Source organism: Entelurus aequoreus, linkage group LG03, assembly GCF_033978785.1.
Source record: "Entelurus aequoreus isolate RoL-2023_Sb linkage group LG03, RoL_Eaeq_v1.1, whole genome shotgun sequence".
Taxonomy (NCBI): Eukaryota; Metazoa; Chordata; class Actinopteri; order Syngnathiformes; family Syngnathidae; genus Entelurus; species Entelurus aequoreus.
Genome location: NC_084733.1, coordinates 87734829 through 87749472, shown reverse-complemented (window position 1 = coordinate 87749472; position 14644 = coordinate 87734829). Strand labels below are relative to the sequence as shown.

Below are 14644 nucleotides of genomic sequence, written 5' to 3'. Positions count from 1 at the left end.
TAAGGTTTATATTTAACATTTAGATGCAATGTTTTTATTTAGATTTAACATTTAGATGCAATGTTTTTATTTAGATTTAACATTTTAGATTTCATATTTATATTTAACATTTAGGTTTAGACTTAACATTTAGATTTGCCATTTATATTTAACATTTAACGCTCACATTTAGATTTAAGATTTAGTTTTGGATTTAAGATTCAAATTTAACATTTTGCGCTCACATTTAGATTTAGAATTTATATTTCACTTTTAGGTTTAGATATAAATTTAACATTTAAGTTCAGATTTAACATTTAGGTTTAGATTTAATATTTAGGTTTAGATTTAACATTTTGCACTCACATTTAGATTTAAGGTTTATATTTAACATTTAGATGCAATGTTTTTATTTAGATTTAACATTTTATATTTAATATTTATATTTAAAATTTAGGTTTAGACTTAACATTTAGATTTGCCATTTATATTTAAAATTTAGGTTTGGCTTTAAGACTCAAATTTAACATTTTGTGCTCACATTTAGATGTAAAATCCGGACGTAACATTTTGTGCTCAAATTTAGATTTAGGTTCAGATTTAACATTTAGATTTGGATTTAACATTTAACGTTCACAATTAGATTTAACGCTTAGGTTCAGATTTAACATTTAGATTTAGATTTGAGATTTAGATGTAACATTTAGCGCTCACATTTAGATTCAAGGTTTATATTTAACATTTAGGTTTATATTTAAATTTAACATTTAAGTTCAGATTTAACATTTAGGTTTAGATTTAACATTTAGGTTTAGATTTAACATTTTGCACTCACATTTATATTTAAGGTTTATATTTAACATTTAGATGCAATGTTTTTATTTAGATTTAACATTTTAGATTTCATATTTATATTTAACATTTATATTTAACATTTAGGTTTAGACTTAACATTTAGATTTAACATTTATATTTAACAATTAACGCTCACATTTATATTTAAGATTTAGGTTTGGATTTAAGATTAAAATTTAACATTTTGCGCTCACATTTAGATTTAGAATTTATATTTCACTTTTAGGTTTAGATATAAATTTAACATTTAAGTTCAGATTTAACATTTAGGTTTAGATTTAACATTTAGGTTTAGATTTAACATTTTGCACTCACATTTAGATTTAAGGTTTATATTTAACATTTAGATGTAATGTTTTTATCTAGATTTAACATTTTAGATGTATTATTTATATTTAACATTTAGGTTTGGATTTAACATTTAACGTTCACAATTAGATTTAACGCTTAGGTTCAGATTTAACATTTAGATTTATATTTGAGATTTAAATGTAACATTTAGCGCTCACATTTAGATTTATATTAAATATTTAACATTTAGATATAATATTTAGAGTAGGGATGTCCGATAATGGCTTTTTGCCGATATCCGATATGCCGATATTGTCCAACTCTTTAATTACAGATACCGTTATCAACCGATACCGATATCAACCGATATATACAGTCATGGAATTAACACATTACTATGCCTAATTTGGACAACCAGGTATGGTGAAGATAAGGTCCTTTTTAAAAAAATGAATCAAATAAAATAAGATAAATAAATTAAAAACATTTTCTGGAATAAAAAAGAAAGTAAAACAATATAAAAACAGTTACATAGAAACTAGTAATTAATGAAAATTTGTAAAATTAACTGTTAAAGGTTAGTATTATTAGTGGACCAGCAGCACGCACAATCATGTGTGCTTACGGACTGTATCCCTTGCAGACTGTATTGATATATATTGATATATAATGTAGGAAGCAGAATATTAATAACAGAAAGAAACAACCCTTTTATGTGAATGAGTGTAAATGGGGCAGAGAGGTTTTTTGGGTTGGTGCACTAATTGTAAGTGTATCTTGTGTTTTGTATGTGGATTTAATAAAAAAAAAAAAAAAAAAAATGATACTGATAATTTAAAAAACGATACCGATCATTTCCGATATTACATTTTAACGCATTTATCGTCCGATAATATCGGCAGACCGATATTATTGGACATCTCTAATTTAGAGCGATCATTTAATTTAAACTTAAATGTAATGAAAATAAACTAAATATGAGAAAATGGAGTTAAATGTGGGATTGACATCTGCTAGGAACGTTTACAAACCAGGAGGGCAGACAGACGTCGAGTTGAGGGTCTCTACTGAGTGATGGCGGCTGATTCATTTGTTGATCAATTCTTCACAGAAATGCAACCAGTAGTCTGGAAGAAGGTTTCCAAGATGTGGACCGTGCAGTTCTTTGGAGTAGACGCGACTAGATCACGGGACAGGTCAATACGCACCATAACGAGGATACAACTTGGAAGTTCCACACCATACTTGATTTGACAATTTATTAAATTGCCAACATGACAGTCAGCTTCCAAAATGCCACACAATGCTTTCGTTGTATGGTAGTGAGACATGTAACAGGTTGCATCTCCTACTCTGGCCACCAGAGGTCGCCCACACGCACTGACATACTGTATAGGAGGAGGAATGTACTGTACTGACCTGCTCAGTCATCGATTGTCCCGCTGCTGAGATTCAAGGTTTGCTGGTGCAGTGAAATCAACTTTATTTGGACCACTTCACACCTACGGTGACAAGAAATGTGTTTTCCTTTCACAGCAAACAAAAGTCTTTCCTCGCTCTTATTTTGCACTTGATGACTGGGAGTAAACACACAAGGGACAGAACCCACACCGGAAACACATTTGAGTCTTGTGTGTAAGGTGCCCTCAGTCGGACTTGTCCTTCTTTTTGCCTCCTCCCGTGGGAACTCTGCTGTACACGGCGGAGCCCACGGCCGTCACGCCGCCGGCGACGGCGCACACTCCTCCCTTGACCAGGCCCACGCCGGCCGCCGGCACGGCGGCCACCGAGCAGACGGCCGTCTTAGTGAGGTCCAGGCTCTTCCCGCCGATCCAGGCCACGCCGCCCACGGTCGCTCCTAAGGCCCCCTTGGTGGCGCCGTACAAGCCCCCTGCCAACCTGCCCAGCATGCCCGTCTGAGGGTGCTCTTTGAGGGTGTCTGGTGGGAAGAAGCCATAAACGTGACATGTGACTTCAATGTTACAAAGAAAACATTTGCCCTGAAACTCTTTAACTTGTGGTCCGTGTGCCAAATAGTGATCCACCTCTGACCGACCAGCCAGTTTACAACTTAAAGGGAAACTGCACTTTTTTTCTTTTTTTTTGCCTATGATTCACAATTTTTACATGTCTTTCAATTTTGTGTGTATTCTAAATCATGAAGAAACAATAGCAAGAGGTAGCTAACAATGCAGGTAATGGGGATTCAATATATTCTGCCTATAGAACGCTCTAAACAAAACCTCCATGAAGGTTTTATATATACACACTGCAAGTATATATATAATGTAGTAACAGACACCTTCATATCAATATGTAATATGTACAATATACACACTGCAAGTATATATATATATAATGGAGTAACAGACACCTTCATAACAATATGTAATATGTACAATTTACCAACTAAGTATATATATATATAATGTAGTAACAGACACCTTCATAACAATATGTAATATGTACAAATTACAAACTAAGTATATATATATATATATATATATATATATATATATATATATATATATATATATATATATATATATATATATATATATATATATATATATATATATATATATATATAATGTAGTAACAGACACCTTCATAAAAACATGTAATATGTACAATATAGACACTAAGTACATATATAATGTAGTAACAGACACCTTCATAACAATATGTAATATGTACAATTTACTAACTAAGTATATATATATAATGTAGTAACAGACACCTTCAAAACAATATGTAATATGTACAATATACACACTGCAAGTATATATATAATGTAGTAACAGACACCTTCATAACAATATGTAATATGTACAATATACACACTGCAAGTATACATACAATGTAGTAACAGACACCTTCATGACAATATGTAATATGTACAATTTACCAACTAAGTATATATATATAATGTAGTAACATACACCTTCATAACAATATGTAATATGTACAAATTACAAACTAAGTATATATATATATATATATATATATATATATATATATATATATATATATATATATATATATATATATATATATATATATATATATATATATATATATATATATATATATATATATATATAATGTAGTAACAGACACCTTCATAAAAACATGTAATATGTACAATATAGACACTAAGTACATATATAATGTAGTAACAGACACCTTCATAAAAATATGTAATATGTACAATATAGACACTAAGTACATATATAATGTAGTAACAGACACCTTCATAAAAATATGTAATATGTACAATTTACAAACTAAGTATATATATATAATGTAGTAACAGACACCTTCATAACAATATGTAATATGTACAATTTACAAACTAAGTATATATAATGTAGTAACAGACACCTTCATAACAATATGTAATATGTACAAATTACAAACTAAGTATATATATATATATATATATATATATATATATATATATATATATATATATATATATATATAATGTAGTAACAGACACCTTCATAAAAATATGTAATATGTACAATATAGACACTAAGTACATATATAATGTAGTAACAGACACCTTCATAACAATATGTAATATGTACAATTTACTAACTAAGTATATATATATATAATGTAGTAACAGACACCTTCATAACAATATGTAATATGTACAATATACACACTGCAAGTATGTATATAATGTAGTAACAGACACCTTCATAACAATATGTAATATGTACATTATACACACTGCAAGTATATATATAATGTAGTAATAGACACCTTCATAACAATATGTAATATGTACAATATACACACTGAAAGTATATATATACAATGTAGTAACAGACACCTTCATAACAATATGTAATATGTACAATATACACTCTGCAAGTATATATATAATGTAGGAACAGACACCTTCATAACAATATGTAATATGTACAATATACACACTGCAAGTATATATATATAATGTAGTAACAGACACCTTCAAAACAATATGTAATATATACAATATACACACTGCAAGTATATATATATATAATGTAGTAACAGATACCTTCATAACAATATGTAATATGTACAATATACACACTGCAAGTATATATATATAATGTAGTAACAGATACCTTCATAACAATATGTAATATGTACAATATACACACTGCAAGTATATATATATAATGTAGTAACAGATACCTTCATACCAATATGTAATATGTACAATATACACACTGCAAGTATATATATAATGTAGTAATAGACACCTTCATAACAATATGTAATATGTACAATATACACACTGAAAGTATATATATACAATGTAGTAACAGACACCTTCATAACAATATGTAATATGTACAATATACACTCTGCAAGTATATATATAATGTAGGAACAGACACCTTCATAACAATATGTAATATGTACAATATACACACTGCAAGTATATATATATATATAATGTAGTAACAGACACCTTCATAACAATATGTAATATGTACAATATACACACTGCAAGTATATATATATATATATATATATATATATATATATATATATATATATATATATATATATATATATATATATATATATATATATAATGTAGTAACAGACACCTTCATAACAATATGTAATATGTACAATATACACACTGCAAGTATATATGTATATATATAATGTAGTAACAGACACCTTCATAACAATATGTAATATGTACAATATACACACTGCAAGTATATATATATATATATATATATATATATATATATATATATATATATATATATATATATATATATATATATATATATATATATATATATATATATAATGTAGTAACAGACACCTTCCTAACAATATGTAATATGTACAATATACACACTGCAAGTATATATATATATATATATATATATATATATATATATATATATATATATATATATATATATATATATATATATATATATATATATATATATATATATATATATATATATATATATATATATATATATATAATGTAGTAACAGACACCTTCATAACAATATGTAATATGTACAATTTACACACTGCAAGTATATATATATAATGTAGTAACAGACACCTTCATACCAATAGGTAATATGTACAATATACACACTGCAAATATATATATAATGTAGTAATAGATACCTTCATAACAATATGTAATATGTACAATATACACACTGCAAGTATATATATAATGTAGTAACAGACACCTTCGTAACAATATGAAATATGTACAATATACACTCTGCAAGTATATATATATAATGTAGTAACAGACACCTTCATAACAATATGTAATATGTACAATATACACACTGCAAGTATATATATAATGTAGTAACAGACACCTTCATAACAATATGTAATATGTACAATATACACACTGCAAGTATATATATAATGTAGTAACAGACACCTTCATAACAATATATAATAAGTACAATATACACACTGCAAGTATATATATAATGTAGTAACAGACACCTTCATAACAATATGTAATATGTACAATATACACACTGCAAGTATATATATAATGTAGTAACAGACACCTTCATAACAATATGTAATATGTACAATATACACACTGCAAGTATATATATAATGTAGTAACAGACACCTTCATAACAATATGTAATATGTACAATATACACACTGCAAGTATATATAATGTAGTAACAGACACCTTCATAACAATATGTAATATGTACAATATACACACTGCAAGTATATATATAATGTAGTAACAGACACCTTCATAACAATATGTAATATGTACAATATACACACTGCAAGTGATATTTTACGGTAATGTGTTAATAATTTCACACATAAGTCGCTCCTGAGTCTAATTCGCACCTCCGGCCAAACTATGAAAAAAACTGCGACTTATAGTCCCGAAAAATACGGTAATCTTATAATAAGGCCGAAAAAAAATAAGCAGCCATAAGAAGAAGGAGGGAAAAAAACAAAGCCAAACATTTCACTGACCTGAATCCACTGGGTCGTCACTGAGGTTAGCAGGTGTGACCTCAAGCACCTGCTCAGCCTGACTCATCTCTGGGGAAATAAAGGAGAGCATTACTACACCAACAACATATAAAAAGGCTAAAAATAGCATGTTTTGTGCGTCTGTGTATCCAAATAGAAGGCATTAGTTTGTGTGTAAGTTTCGCAAGGACATAAAGTACAAGGACTGGCATAATATTCTACAGAGAGCTTGGAATTTTTTTGCTGAAGCATCCCACAATGCATTGCCGGCAGCCATATTGGTAGGCTTTGAGTCATTGTTTACAATAGTGCTTACACGAGGGGTTTCCGTGGTATTCAGTGGAAAATAATGGTGCGATGGAGAAGTATCGCAAGAAGTCCCTTAGTCGTTACAATTAGATGTGAGGATTGATACCAGATTGACAGTATGAGTGGAGGAGAGATCACAACATCTTCCCAGACGTTTCATAACCGGACTTGGGGAATTACGCCATGTTTCAACACGGCCCCATTTTACACTTTGAAAGGCATGATCGCTTTTTCAACCTATGTTCAATTGAATAGACCGCAAAGACAAGATATTTAACGTTCCAACTGGGAAACATTGTTATTTTTTGCAAATATTAGCTCATTTGGAATTGGATGCTTGCAACATGTTTCAAAAAAGCTGGCACAAGTGGCAAAAAAGACTGAGAAAGTTGAGGAATGCTCATCAAAGACTTATTTGGAACATCCCACAGGTGAACAGGTGGGTGCCATGATTGGGTATAAAAGCAGCTTCCATGAAATGCTCAGTCGTTCACAAACAAGGACGGGGCGAGGGTCACCACTTTGTCGACAAATGCGTTTAAGAACAACATTTCTCAACCAGCTATTGCAAGGAATTTAGGGATTTCACCATCTACGCTCCGTAATAACATCAAAAGGTTCAGAGAATCTGGAGAAATCACTGCACGTACCATTGAATGCCCGTGACCTTCAATCCCTCAGGCGGTATTGCATCAAAAACCGACATCGGCGTGTAAAGGATATCACCACATGAGCTCAGTTACACTTCAGAAAACCACTGTCAGTAACTACAGTTGGTCGCTACATCTGTAAGTGCAAGTTAAAACTCTACTATGCAAAGCGAAAGCCATTTATCAACAACACCCAGAAACGCCGCCGGCTTCGCTGGGCCTGAGCTCATCTAAGATGGACTGATGCAAAGTGGAAAAGTGTTCTGTGGTCTGACGAGTCCACATTTCAAATTGTTGTCGGATACTGTGGACGTTGAGGAAAAGAACAATCCGGATTGTTCTAGGCTCAAAGTGTAAAAGCCAGCATGTGTGATGGTATGGGGGTGTATTAGTACCCAAGGCTTGGGTAACTTACACATCTGTGAAGGCACCATTAATGCTGAAAGGTACATACAGGTTTTGGAGCAACATATGTTGCCATCCAAGCAACGCTATCATGGACGCCCCTGCTTATTTCAGCAAGACAATAACAAGCCACGTGTTACAACAGCGTGGCTTCATAGTAAAAGCGTGCGGGCCTAAAATACCACAACTTAAGCTGTACATCAAGCAAAAATGGGAAAGAATTCCACTTCAGAAATGTGTCTCCTCAGTTCCCAAACGTTTACTGAGTGTTGTTAAAAGGAAAGGCCATGTAACACAGTGGTAAAAATGCCCCTGTGACAACTTTTTTGCCATTAAATTCTAACTTAATGATTACTTGCAACAAAAAAAAGAAGTTTCTCAGTGTGAACATTAAATATCTTGTCTTTGCAGTCTATTCAATTGAATATAATTTGAAAAGGATTTGCAAATCATTGTATTCTGTTTTTATTTACCATTTACACAACGTGACAACTTCACTGCTTTTGGGTTTTGTACGTACATTATTATCGCTACTCTCTCTTTGGATTGTGCAGGTTGTTGAACACAGTGTAGACAATAAATATCAGTTTAAAAAGACAGTAGCAACATGAAGTAGCGTTTGCTTTGGGGCGTGCTGCTCCAAAAAACTAGGCAGACCTGTTCCCTACCGGGCGTGGACACACACGTTAATCAAACAACACATATTCAACATGACCTGTTATTTGTAATGTGGTCGTAAAAAACTAGGAGCTAAAATGATTAGGGATGTCCGATAATATCGGGCTGTCGATATTATCGGCCGATAAATGCTTTAAAATATAATATCGGAAATCATCGGTATCGGTTTCATAATTATCGGTATCGGTTTCTAAATGTAAAATGTATGACGTTTAAAAACGCAGCTGTGTACACGGACGTAGGGAGAGGTACACTGTGCCAATAAACCTTAAAGGCACTGCCTTTGCGTGCATGCCGTCCGAGTCACATAATATATACCGGCTGTATGCAAGCATACTTGGTCAACAGCCATACAGGTCACACTGAGGGTGACCGTATAAACAACTTTAACACTGTTACAAATATGCGCCACACTGTGAACCCACACCAAACAAGAATGACAAACACATTTCGGGAGAACATCCGCACCGTAAGACAACATAAACACAACAGAACAAATACCCAGAACCCCTTGCAGCACTAACTCTTCCGGGACGCTACAATATAAACCCCCCGCTGACCACTACCCCCACCCACTTCAACCCCGCCCACCTCAACCTCCTCATAGTCTCTCTCAGGGAGAGCATGTCCCAAATTCCAAGCTGCTGTTTGTTTGTTTGTTTGTTTGTATAGATGGATGGATGGATGGATGGATGGATAGATGGATAGATGGATAGATAGTACTTTATTGATTCCTCCAGGAGGGTTCCCTCAGGAAAATGTAAATTCCAGCAGCAGTGTACAGAATTGAGATCGAATTTAAAAAGTAAAAAGTAAATAATGGGGGTATAAATGGAAACAGAATAGAAAAATATTATGATAAGAATAAAAATAAAAAGCAACAATGAGAATAAAAATATAACCGTAAAATAAGAATATAACAAGAGAAACTAGGCAGCAGTGACCATGTTATGAAAAAGTATTGCACTGTTATTGTTTTGAGGCATGTTAAAAAAAAAAAATGCACTTTGTGACTTCAATAATAAATATGGCAGTGCCATGTTGGCATTTTTTTCCATAACTTGAGTTGATTTATTTTGGAAAACCTTGTTACATTGTTTAATGCATCCAGCGGGGCATCAAAACAAAATTAGGCATAATAATGTGTTTATTCCATGACTGTATATGTCGGTATCGGTTGATATCGGAATCGGTAATTAAGAGTTGGACAATATCGGAATATCTGCAAAAAAGCCATTATCGGACATCTCTAAAAATAATCATCATTATTAGAGATGTCCGATAATATCAGCCTGCCGATATTATCGGCCGATAAATGCATTAAAATGTAATATCGGAAATTATCGGTATCGTTTTTTTTATTATCAGTATCGGTTTTTTTGTGTTTTTTTTAAAATTAAATCAACATAAAAAACACAAGATACACTTACAATTAGTGCACCAACCCAAAAAACCTCCCTCCCCCATTTACACTCATTCACACGAAAGGGTTGTTTCTTTGTTATTAATATTCTGCTTCCTACATTATATATCAATATATATCAATACAGTCTGCAAGGGATACAGTCCGTAAGCACACATGATTGTGTGTGCTGCTGGTCCACTGATAGTACTAACCTTTAACAGTTAATTTGACTCATTTTCATTCATTACTAGTTTCTATGTAACTGTTTTTATATTGTTTTACTTTCTTTTTTATTCAAGAAATGTTTTTTAATTTATTTATCTTATTTTATTTTTAATTTTCTTTTAAAGGACCTTATCTTCACCATACCTGGTTGTCCAAATTGGGCATAATAATGTGTTAATTCCACGACTGTATATATCAGTATCGGTTGATATCGGTATCGGTAATTAAGAGTTGGACAATATCGGATATCGGCAAAAAAGCCATTATCGGACATCCCTAATAATGTGTTAATTCCACGACTGTATACATCGTATCGGTTGATATCGGTAATTAAGAGTTGGACAATATCGGAATATCGGATATTGGTAAAAAAAAAAAGCCATTATCGGACATCCCTAATAATGTGTTAATTCCACGACTGTATATATCGGTATCGGTTGATATCGGTAATTAAGAGTTGGACAATGTCGGGATATCAGATATCGGCAAAAAGCCATTATCAGACAACCCTAATAATGTGTTAATTCCACGAGTGTATATATCGGTATCGGTTGATATCGGTATCGGTAATTAAGAGTTGGACAATATCGGATATCGGCAAAAAAGCCATTATCGGACAACCCTAATAATATATTAATTCCAACACCGGGTTGTCCAAATTAGGCATAACAATGTGTTAATTCCACGACTGTATATATCAGTATCGGTTGATATCTGTATCGGTTGATATCGGTATCGTAATTAAGAGTTGGACAATAGCGGAATATCGGATATCGGCAAAAAGCCATTATCGGACAACCCTAATAACGTGTTAATTTCACGATTGTGTATATCGCATCGGTTGATATCGGTATCGGTAATTAAGAGATAGACAATGACGGAATATTGGATATGGGCAAAAAGCCATTATCGGACAACCCTAATAATGTGTTAATTCCACGACTGTATATATCGGCATCGGTTGATATCCGTATCGGTAATTAAGAGTTGGACAATGTCGGAATATAGGATATTGGCAAAAAGCCATTATCGAGCAACCCTAACAACGTTTTAATTCCACGACTGTATATATCGGCATCGGTTGATATCGGTATCTGTAATTAAGAGTCGGACAATGTCGGAATATCGGATATCGGCAAAAAGCCATTATCAGACAACCCTAATAATGTGTTAATTCCACGACTGGGTTGTCCAAATTAGGCATAATAATGTGTTAATTCCACGACTGTATATATCGGTATCGGTTGATATCGGTATTGGTTGATATCAGGAATCTGTAATTAAGAGTTGGACAATGTCGGAATATCGGATATCGGCAAAAAGCCATTATCGGACAACCCTAATAATGTGTTAATTCCACCACTGGGTTGTCCAAATTAGGCATAATAATGTGTTAAATCCACGACTGTATATATCGGGATCGGTTGATATCAGTATCGGTTGATATCGGTATCTGTAATTAAGAGTTGGACAATGTCGTAATATCGGATATCGGCAAAATGACATTATTGGACAACCCTAATAATGTGTTAATTCCACGACTGTATATATCGGTATCGGTAATTAAGAGTTGGACAATATCAGAATATCGGATACCGGCAAAAAAAACATTATCGGACATCCCTAATAATGTGTTAATTCCACGACTGTATATATCGGTATCGGTTGATATCGGTAATTAAGAGTTGGACAATATCGGAATAACAGATATCGGCAAAAAAGCCATTATCGGACATCCCTAATAATGTGTTAATTCCACGACTGTATATATCGGTTGATATCGGTATCTGTAATTAAGAGTTGGACAATAACGGAATATCGGATATCGGCAAAAAAGCCATTATTGGACATCCCTAATAATGTGTTAATTTCACAACTGTATATATCGGTATCGGTTAATATCGGTAATTAAGAGTTGGACAATATTGGAATAACGGATATCGGCAAAAAAGCCAATATCGGACATCCCTAATAATGTGTTGATTCCACGACTGCATATATCGGTATCTGTAATTAAGAGTTGGACAATATCGGAATATCGGCAAAAAAGCCATTATCGGACATCCCTTATAATGTGTTCATTCCACGACTGTATATATCGGTATCGGTTGATATCGGTATCGGTAATTAAGAGTTGGACAATATCAGAATATCGGTAAAAAAGCCATTATCGGACATTTCTAAAAATAATCATCATTATCATATCAACTTAAGCTAGCGAAGCTAACTTATAACTTCTATGCGTACGACCGAAACATATTGCATTATATATATATATATATATATATATATATATATATATATATATATATATATATACATACAGTATATACTTCAATGTATTACGACGGAATATAAACATATTGTGGTTATGGTGCCTTTACAAGCTAATGGTGGAACCTTCTAGAACACACGTCATAACACTGTACGCTAACCCTTCCACACATCCGAACTCGATGAATACATTAATTCCGTTTTCGTCAAATTTGTGTACGCGCAACAACAAAAACGTGTTCTGACTTGCTTTATTTCAAAGAAGCAGGACAAAAAGTGTGAAACTCATGTGAGTGTCAGCGGTTGACATGGCGGACATCCTGCGTGTCAACTAAGTTCAGACAACATGGCTGCTTACCTTCTTCTCTCTTTTTTCTTTTTTTTTTTACCGTGGCGAAGCGGAACGCTGAGATGTGAAGATAAGAGGGGGAAATATCTGGACGAATGTCAGCGGGAATGGAGGCAGCCGACGAAAGTGTTGCCTCCGTCGGTTGTTGTTTTTCCAGCGGACATGATGAGTCGCCTCCCCCTCCTCCCTGCGATACACGGACTGTTACACACGGCATAAAAAAAATAATTTATAATTATAACATTATTATATTTGTATGTATGAACAGTTATAGAAAGCACAACAAAACAAAAAAAATCTGGAAAAAAATACGAGTTCATTCCAATTTGCCAATTGTTGTCGCAAACGGATATGACGTAGGCTCCTATTGTAATCCGCTTAATTTTTTTTTAATTTTTTTTAAATTGAACAACAAACATATTCCTAATGTACCTAAAAGTCAAGGCAATTTCAAAATATTCAACAATTTTACACATTAGGTTGAGCAAATTACGACTTTAACAAAACATATTAAATAAATTATATTTATTATTTTACTTGTTTTTTGTCTGGTTTTGTATTTGTTTTATATCATCCCGTGAGGTGTATATATTTTTTTGTTGCTCGGTTTGTACTTCATGAAGTTTTGCACTTTTTTTGTGTGTTATTTGTTTGTTTTCTTTATATTTGGATTAGGACTGCAACAACTAATCGATTACATTGATTTAATCGATTATAAAAATAGTTGGCGATTAATTTAGTCATCGATTCGTTGGATCTATGCTATGCCCATGCGCAGAGGCTACTTAATTATTTTTATTTTTTTTAATAAACCTTTATTTATAAACTGCAACATTTACAAACAGCTGAGAAACAATAATCAAAATAAGTATGGTGTTGTTTAACATTTAATTGTCTATTGATCAAAAATGCACGTCAGTGAAGGAGATGAATAAAAATGAAATTAAATGTCAAGGAAAGAAGATAAAAGCAAATGCAAATAGAGAATTAAAAATAAACAATATGATGAAATACCACATTCAAAAAGACGAAAAAAAAGGCGAACTAAATCACTTTTTTTTCCAATAAAGATATTAATTTAAGGGCTTTTGTACTTTTAACCATTTTCCAAAATGTAATTGATACTTTTAAATCACTTTTTTTTTCCAATAAAGATATCAATTTAAGGGCTTTTGTACTTTTAACCATTTTCCAAAATGTAAT

General features: G+C 32.2%; 2 protein-coding genes across 5 annotated transcripts in view; both read right to left on the bottom strand.

Annotated features, from left to right (window-relative positions):
* The window catches only part of LOC133647038 (uncharacterized), a 113609-nt gene extending 111379 nt beyond the window's left edge, over positions 1-2230 (bottom strand). For all 3 annotated transcript variants that reach the window (XR_009825417.1, XM_062043090.1, XM_062043091.1), the window contains exon 1: positions 2157-2230. Coding sequence is in view for 2 of the 3 variants with exons in the window: in XM_062043090.1 (XP_061899074.1) it covers positions 2157-2215 (59 nt within the window). In the remaining variant the exon portion in view is untranslated. The remainder of the gene's footprint in view (positions 1-2156) is intronic.
* A 144-nt stretch (positions 2231-2374) lies between these two features.
* Positions 2375-14644, bottom strand: part of tmem263 (transmembrane protein 263) — a 22237-nt gene continuing 9967 nt past the window's right edge. The window contains exons 3-5 of one of the 2 annotated variants that reach the window (XM_062043098.1): positions 13451-13628; positions 7147-7215; positions 2375-3064 (exon numbers count right to left, since the gene is read on the bottom strand). In XM_062043098.1, the coding sequence (XP_061899082.1) occupies positions 2772-3064; positions 7147-7215; positions 13451-13628 (540 nt within the window). In that variant the 3' untranslated portion in view covers positions 2375-2771. Of the gene's footprint in view, positions 3065-7146; positions 7216-13450; positions 13637-14644 lie in introns of those variants that run through there. The other variant, XM_062043099.1, reaches the window with a different exon arrangement.